The sequence below is a fragment of the Ceratina calcarata genome, unplaced genomic scaffold, assembly GCF_001652005.2.
Source record: "Ceratina calcarata isolate Rehan_Ccalc_2016 unplaced genomic scaffold, ASM165200v1 scaffold255.2, whole genome shotgun sequence".
NCBI lineage: Eukaryota > Metazoa > Arthropoda > Insecta > Hymenoptera > Apidae > Ceratina > Ceratina calcarata.
This window is the reverse complement of record NW_017147567.1, coordinates 8,409-17,607: the sequence shown is the minus strand read 5'-3', so window position 1 is coordinate 17,607 and position 9,199 is coordinate 8,409. Positions and strand designations below refer to the sequence as shown.

The window sequence follows — 9,199 nt, the reverse complement described above, 5'->3', positions numbered from 1 at the left end:
CCTTCGGGTGTTCCCAGGGCATAGAGAGCGGCCTCGGCGATATCCTTGTCTTTCAACACCGGTGCATTTGCGAATCCTGCCGCCGGAGCCAGACTATTGAACATGTCTGTCGACACAGCACCAGGGCTAATGTTCTGTCGGAACAAACAGAAGATTTTATTAGAGGCGTACGAAAACTCGATGATTAGGATAAGACGGATTCTTTACAATTTCGAGATTCAAATCAATCAAAATATATAATTCGGGAAAGAAAGAATGTAATAATTCCGCATCGTAATTTCTTACCGTGATCTTGACGTTCAACTTGCCGAGGACGATTTCATGACGAAGTTCCGTGCCCAAAGCTCTCAGACCGTATTTACTGGGGCAGTACATGCCCAATGGAACTGGTAAAGTCTCTGCGTATGATCCGGCTACGCTGTAATTAAATGGTTGTATGTAAACGTTATATAGAAATTGTATAAAATTTTGTATAAAATTGTAGAAAGTACAGTAGGACTGGGTATATTTTATTTCAAATGATTAATTATGTACATGTACACACGTATATACAGGGTGTTCATGATAATTTAGACATCGTTTTTTTCGTAAACGTTAAACGAACAAAATCAAAGAGGAGGAAGTTGTAGTATTTTACTAGAAACATCTGCTGTGTATTTCCTTCTACTATTTGTAGAATTACCTGTTGATGTTGATTACGTGACCGGGTGCCTTGCGCTTTTTCATCGATTGGATAGCTTCTCGTGCACAAAGTGTAGGAGCTATTAGGTTCGTCTCAATGACCTTGAGGATTTCTTCGGTTGGTGAGTCTGCAACAGGAATATTATAATTGATTTTCCTAGTGCACGCGATTTTAACGATACTGTTATTTAATTTGCTGCGAAGTAAAACTGATTACTAGTACACAGCATCAAATTAAGTAGATCTCGAATTATGTCATTTTAAATGTCCTTGAATTCATTGAAACAACAAAAGATTCTATAAAAACCGATTATAAAGATGAACATTGAGATTTTCATTTATCTAAAAGATTTATGTTTTCCTGCATTTCATTTTTCTTAAACGTCTTACATATACTACAACGCGATGAGATTTGTTTTAACGACTGGTATCTGGAATCCATTTTATATTTTGTACGATTACGCGATGCCAGGTCATGAATAGACTGTGGACTTTTATGCCAGGTCATGAATAGACTGTGGACTTTTATGTAAAACAGAACATTTATCATACTAGTTTAACAAATGGAATATAAATAGACGGGTATTTATTTCATGCTACGCGATAAGATAGACTGTCAATGTTATCCACAAAATTGGCCAAAAATGTGGGTTTTCAGGAATACACTTATCATTATTCAGTCATTATTTCAATGAAAACAATCTGTTTTGAATAGAAAATCGGTTATGAACGCAGGCATTATAACTACGATCTTTCAACCATATTATAACGCTCATATTACTAAATATCAGCATATTCTGATTAAATAATGATCAGAACGCGCCAGATTCGATTTTCCTCTTTCTGAAACGGTACCTGTGGTTGAACGAATATTGAAACACTTTTGTAGTCAGCAGTCAGCATGTATGGTAAGTACATGAAAATGAAGGCCACCGCAGTAACGCAGTTGCGGTCGATGACCGCCGAAAAACGAGTTTGGAGAATATTTCTCTGTCATACGATCTCTCGCTGCACGCACGAAGTTTCGTACAACAGTGGATCAAGTAAGTAGTTTGAAACAGGGACGGATTAAAGATTCACGAGGCCCGAGGCTAAAATGAATATGAGGCCCAATTAAGGGCCCTAAAAAATGATCATTTTGTAAATATAAATAAAAACTATGTTATTATTTTTTCAATTTGCTATCGTAAATATTTTTTCTACTTATATATTAAAAACTACAAATTAAATTATGTGTGCGCAATATATTTTCTTATTCGAGCTCACGGGGCCATTTGGATGTTAGGGCCCGGGGTTAAAACCCCTGCTAAACTCCACGTTTAATCCGCCCTAGTAGGAAAGATTCATTAATATGATTCTATGTTCTCAATATACAAGATATCTGGTATATTATATCTCAATATATAAAAATTGTAATTTAAAGTAACATTGTTTGATACACAATGTTAAAATACAAGAATGCAGATGAAATATATAGCAACGATTCATACATACATATAAGGAAATCCACATAAAAATAAATCGTATACAGTACAATAAAAATAATTTAATATATAAAAAAAAGTTCTAGCGTTGACGAAGCAAGTTTCTATCAAGGGGCGCGGTAGCGAAGGCAAGTTTGAGGCCCGTCAGGGAGAAGCATTACCGTCGGGCACCGCGTACCTTATTTTTACACGTAAATTCGACATTTTGAATTTCTTTCGTGAATATTAATTGTTTCCTCTGTACTTTCTTAATGCTTTAATGTCACAATACAGTTTTTGTACACTACTTTTATACTATACTGATCTCATTGTCAGTTAACATCTCATCCTGTTTGTGGTCGGAACATGACTTGCGATTTGTACGTGCAGGCATCCTCTTTGTACTTTATTGCAATCGCAACATAGGAAGTTGTGCAATCGGATAATTAACAAACATGCATGTTCAAAGTCACGTTCAGATATTAGAGCTTTGTTGTTATTAATTATTCGAAATTATAAAGTACAACAATTAATACAGTTTTATGTTAGGCTATTCACAGAAGAAGTGATACTGCTAATATAATTGGAAGTTTTTACAGCAGCAACATTTATAGTAAATGTCCGAATTGTTGTTCACGTAACGATTTATATTTACTAGGTCATTGTTCTTCACTTGTAGATATAAAATTCTCATATGAATTACTCTCATAAATTCTGAAATCAATTACTCTCACATGTATAATTCTCATATAAAATTCAGCATTTTACTGGCTTCTTTTTTGATAGTTTTAAGGAACCTAATTCTATTCCCTGACTTAATTTTTTTAACAGAATATATAAATTTCTATTCATTGGCTTATTTTTCTATAATACTAACAGTCAGATATATAAAACTGTATATTGTTACATAATTCACTACAGCATTGATATTGAACTGAAGAAGATTAGTCAGCACATTTGTGATACGCGTGATAATCTTTACCTTGAGAACTGTTAACGCGGCAGTCAGAACTATACATACAAATACAACCACTCTACTGCTACTTCGTAATATTAGTTTATTAATAGAAATGTTGTTCGTAAAAACAAAACTAAACGAGTAATCACATGACTTGTAGTTACGTAGGCTTACTACAATTTGATAAAAACTCTGTAAACAAATAATAATATTTCTCTTCTTTTTTATTTCTCGTTTTTAAGTGCGTTTATTGGAAAAGATTTCGTACTCGCTCGATGAGTTGCTATTTCTATTAATAATCTGGCGTCAATTCTTTACACTTTACACTTAACTTAATCTTAACTTTATCTTTACACTTTAACATGATTATACAAGTAAATTCTTTATGAAATTAAATATTGAGAATGACTGTTTTTAACAGATAACACGTTTCGAAAACAAGATGTACAGTGTACATGTTACTGAATGGTACGAAAACTGTTCAAGTGGCCACAAATGGTACATCTACCCTACAGTAAATATAGAGATTTAAAATCAGTGATGAGAAATTTCATGAAATAGTTATACAATTAATTTTAATATCTAGCAATAATATTTTATATTACTATGTCATAAAATTTATCTCATACATTTTGTAAACTGGCAGCATAAATATTTTATATTCTGCATAAAAATCTACTTTTTCGAAAGAAACAAGAAGGAGAGAACTGTTGCAGAGCATTCTTTTGATACCATTTAAATATCATACAAAATAATTTTCCTATCGTCATAAATGAATGAGATAATTGTTCCCAGTTAGGTGAACCACCCTGCGTAACATAGTTAAATTGTTCACCGATAACAGGCATGCCGCTGATGACCCCGGCATTGTTCACCAGAATGTCAACACCACCGAGTTCCTTCTGGACCCATTGGAACACCTTAAGGATGTCTTCTTCCTTCCTAACGTCGCATTCGAGCGGATAAAATTTCCCCTTGCCCAGCTCCTTGTGAAGTTCGGAGAGCTTGTCTACTCTTCTCGCGAGACCGACCACCTTGACGCCGTTCTTCACGAGAGCCCGCGAAATTGCGGCACCGATACCGCCACTCGCGCCTGTCACTACTGCTACTTTCCCGGTCCAACGGTTCATCTTGCTGAGAGAACTGTCAAAGACTGACTGACTACACATGAGAGCAGCGTTGCTATATGGAGTACGTAATCAGAATTGGTGGGGAAGGAGTGGGGGCTGAAGAGAAAATTATAGCAAATTACCGAGGAGATATACTAATAATCTCTTCTCTAAAGTATGGCCTATTTTAAATGTCCAATCGCGAATGTATATTATGTATAAATAGAACTCAGGGACAAGTGTTAATATTTATTTCTAAGGAGAAATACTAAAACATAAGCAAAAGCAATATCCTCAACATTATTCTAAACTGTCAAGGTGTCGTTAAGTCTTAATTAATGGAAAGTCAAGCTTAAAAATACAGATTGTTAAAAGAATTGTTAAAAATCTTTTATTAAACATTTTCCTTTCACCCATACGATTAAATAATTCTTTTCTTGGATACAGAATATACGTAGGCTTCTAAATAGCGTCTAAATGAAATAAGTACTCTAATGCGAACAGAATTGGTATCTAGTTCAATTTATTTCGGATTGTCTCCAATTTACTAACTTCGTTTACAATCATCTCAGGCAGTAAAACTGTAGTTTCATGAACGTGGAAAAAGATGTCTCAGGACAGATTGATGCAGTTTAAATGCAGATGAAGACTCATTGCAGTTTCTGCTCTTTTGCAATGCTACGTAAACATGCAAGTCATAGGAACTATTAATCATTGTATCTTTACAAATAGTGACGATGACTGCACTGCATTTGTATTTTGTATAATACAACTTGCTCATCATCCAATGATAGGCGATAAATTATTTTTCACGACATGCTGTAACTTAATCATGATCATTTTTGTGTTTAACACTAGAATTAACGACCTTCTTTTATCTATCCATTTCCATTCAAAACCAGTCATTTGAACTAGTTTACTAGTTCTAATGTAAGACTAGAGTAGTCACGGGACATTTCTAACAATATTCGGTATTTGAACGTTTTTTACTCTTTTTTATCAATAACCAGGCAAATATTGTGGAAAATATGAATTTACGAGACTACACTTCGTCCTTATATGTATAAGAAGATTTTTGGGTCGTCAAATGTTTTTAAAATCGAACTAAACCACTTGATTTTGTTTAATAAGTCACTAAATGGCGTATACAAAACAATGGAAAGAATTGAAGTTGATATTCGTGGCTACATGACTATGTACACTACGTAAAAGTTACCAGTCACGCAACAACTTATTTCTAATTACAGTCGACTCATACCATGAAGACAATTTATTTATTAATACATACATATATCTTTAGTATATGTATGTATATAATTTATCATACGAAGTATGTAATTATAATGTGTCATTTAGATATGTTTAACAAACAGACTGATAACTTTTATGTATAATAAAATATTTCTGGTACCAGTTTAAAGAATATAATTAAAAACATGTAAAGAAGAGAATATTTATCTTCTGTATTTTACATTATAGTACATTAACCTTGTATAATTTATTACTATTCTACTGTAAATAATCTTGCCCATTTTATTTCTATTCCACTACAAATAATCTTGTAAACTTTCTTCCTTGCACAACAGATGCATGGATTAATTTTTTTATTTCCCGTGAAGTGCTAAAATAGTTAATTCATGAACCTGAAACAAACGAACGAGCAATGCAAAAACTAAACATTGTCATTAGCGTTGAGAAGTTTCAATATACAGGGTGTACCAGAAAAAGTGTCTGAACCGAAGAGAAGTGATTCTAAACGTAAATTTCTAAACAACAATTTCCTTTGGCAAAATGCAAAATGAAGCATGGTTTTTCATGGTTTTGGAAATTGTTTAGAAATACTTTTAGAATCACCTCTTTTCGGTTCTAGCACTTTTTCTGAAACACCCTGTATGCACCCTGGATGCGTGTGTGTGAAGTGTGAATCGGTAGAAAGAGAGAATCGTTTTCTTTAATGGCTGAAGTGTAAAAGTATAATGTATGATCAAGTGTGCGCATCAGCTATTGAAATTAATAACGTTAAATAAAATTATATTATGCCTACTCGAGTTTGCTTATCTGAAAGAGACAGTGTTACCCTAAACTCATAATTTTGATAATTAGAGATACGATCGACTTCTTCGATTTTATAAATCATCTCAGGCAGTAAAACTGTAGTTTCATGAACGTGGAAAAAGATGTCTCAGGACAGATTGATGCAGTTTAAATGCAGATGAAGACTCATTGCAGTTTCTGCTCTTTTGCAATGCTACGTAAACATGCAAGTCATAGGAACTATTAATCATTGTATCTTTACAAATAGTGACGATGACTGCACTGCATTTGTATTTTGTATAATACAACTTGCTCATCATCCAATGATAGGCGATAAATTATTTTTCACGACATGCTGTAACTTAATCATGATCATTTTTGTGTTTAACACTAGAATTAACGACCTTCTTTTATCTATCCATTTCCATTCAAAACCAGTCATTTGAACTAGTTTACTAGTTCTAATGTAAGACTAGAGTAGTCACGGGACATTTCTAACAATATTCGGTATTTGAACGTTTTTTACTCTTTTTTATCAATAACCAGGCAAATATTGTGGAAAATATGAATTTACGAGACTACACTTCGTCCTTATATGTATAAGAAGATTTTTGGGTCGTCAAATGTTTTTAAAATCGAACTAAACCACTTGATTTTGTTTAATAAGTCACTAAATGGCGTATACAAAACAATGGAAAGAATTGAAGTTGATATTCGTGGCTACATGACTATGTACACTACGTAAAAGTTACCAGTCACGCAACAACTTATTTCTAATTACAGTCGACTCATACCATGAAGACAATTTATTTATTAATACATACATATATCTTTAGTATATGTATGTATATAATTTATCATACGAAGTATGTAATTATAATGTGTCATTTAGATATGTTTAACAAACAGACTGATAACTTTTATGTATAATAAAATATTTCTGGTACCAGTTTAAAGAATATAATTAAAAACATGTAAAGAAGAGAATATTTATCTTCTGTATTTTACATTATAGTACATTAATCTTGTATAATTTATTACTATTCTACTGTAAATAATCTTTTGGTATCAACAATTATTTGTTATATTATTTGATACAAGTATTTAAAATAAAAAATTCTAATTCATAAAGCAGGGTCCAAATAATTAGAAATACGATAAAATGTTGTACAACGATCTTACATATTTAACGATATTACATAAGACTTCTATCGTAAAAAGCAGCACCTATTTATGTTAACGATATGTCCTTGTGCTCCTCGTTCTTTCAATGATTTTATTGCTTCTCGTGAACACATGGCCACGGCCAACACGTTTACGTCTAGAATCATCTTCATTTCATTCGTAGCGGCGTCTAAACAAAATAGAACGTATATGGAAATACATAATGTACCCACCAGCGTTCGTATAATTTTTCCCGCACGGCTCCCTTCCACTCTTTTTCACCCGTATTTCGATCCCCACTACTATTCTCCCCATGCGCCATCGCTGACTATGCCTAGCATACCCCCATCAAGTACCAGTCCCCACCATGGTCGCGTCGTCCCCACTTTCCGGCCGAGGGAAAAATTATACGAACGCTGGTACCCACTGTTCTACTCACAGACATAGATACATATCATTTTCGTCCAGGTAAAAATAGTTAACAAAAAAACTAACTGAGTTTAGAATTAAAAATACCGCATTGCAAGTTATTTTTTGTCTTATCCAAACGCGCATACGTATCGGACTTCGAGACATGAATAATAAACTCAAGGATTTTTAAGATGTACATATGTTGTACTAAAACATAAGATTATAAAATAAGCTGGAAGATTAACTAAAAAAACAAAATCTTTTTACACAAATCATTTTGAACTATGTAAATTATAATTCTTATGTTATTTAATAAACGTTCTATAAGCTGATTTGCAATACGTCATTGTAGTTAAATTAATTACCTTTTACATTGTATAGATTTATTTAATATTTCAACATAATATACTTTTGTGTATTAATTAATATTTATCAGTACCGAGGAATATTTCTTCTTTGTTTGCAATTCAGACTTTTTAAGTTGAAAATTAATTTTCACTTTCGCAATACTTCTTCCCTCCTTTTAACGTGAAGTACAATTAATGAATAGGACAACATGGCTGTTAAAGGAAGGGAACGTGGGACTGGCTGACTGATTCCGAATCAACTGCATAATAACATATTTTACGTATTTCCACTATACGCAACCTCATTCAACGAGAAAAAACAATAAAAAGCTACCAATTGAATAATATTAAACCTGAAATAGGTCCGCTGTAGAGCAACGCAGCATTGTTGACTAAAATATCCGGGCCTCCAAGCTTTTCGACTATTTTAAATGCATTCAGAATATCCTGCTCTCTGCTGAGGTCACATTGAACCGGATAAAAAGTCCCCTTCGCATCTTTCATACGTTCCTTCAATTCTCTCATGTTCTCCAATCTTCTAGCTAATCCCACCACGTTGACACCATTTTTTAACAAAGCTGTGGTGATGGACTCCCCAATTCCGGAACTGGCGCCGGTCACTACACTCAGTTTACCGTACCACTGATCCATCTCGATGAACACGTTATTGAGTCGAGACTGTTAGTTTACTTTATTTATAGGTATGAAAATGAGAGTTGTATGTGTGTGTGAATGTGTGGTGTGAGCGAGCACGTGATGCCAGAAGGACTGTCGAGGCTGGCGGTTTGGAGTTATCGTTATTCTTTTCCCATATGTATAGGTGAGTTATATCATGTCTGTATAGAAAATAATAGATCCATTGGTCTATATCAATGATGCAAGGTTTCTTTTATGAAGGACGAAAGAACGATTATAGAACGATTTTCTATTCAATGGAATGCAGTGGCATTAATGAGAATGCCTTCAGATACCGTTCTCTGAGATTTCACTTTTATCATTGAATACAAGTTCATTCAGTTATTATTTAAGTTA

The 9,199-nt window shown here is 33.5% G+C and overlaps 2 protein-coding genes across 2 annotated transcripts; both read right to left on the bottom strand.

Moving 5' to 3' along the window:
• Positions 1-2: 2 nt before the first annotated feature.
• Positions 3-4,272, bottom strand: LOC108623174 (farnesol dehydrogenase-like; the record flags this gene model as incomplete). The annotated part of the gene is made up of 4 exons (XM_018021498.2): positions 3,938-4,272; positions 683-809; positions 286-418; positions 3-134 (listed from the first exon to the last, which is right to left on the bottom strand). Coding segments are annotated over exons 1-4 (726 nt in total), but the record flags the coding sequence as incomplete, so codon positions are not given.
• Positions 4,273-7,387: 3,115 nt separating this feature from the next.
• On the bottom strand, positions 7,388-8,912 carry LOC108623173 (farnesol dehydrogenase-like). The gene is made up of 2 exons (XM_018021497.2): positions 8,521-8,912; positions 7,388-7,599 (listed from the first exon to the last, which is right to left on the bottom strand). Exons 1-2 carry the CDS (start codon positions 8,816-8,818, stop codon positions 7,454-7,456), a joined length of 444 nt encoding a protein of 147 aa, XP_017876986.1. The 5' UTR covers positions 8,819-8,912; the 3' UTR covers positions 7,388-7,453.
• Between the last annotated feature and the right edge of the window lie 287 nt (positions 8,913-9,199).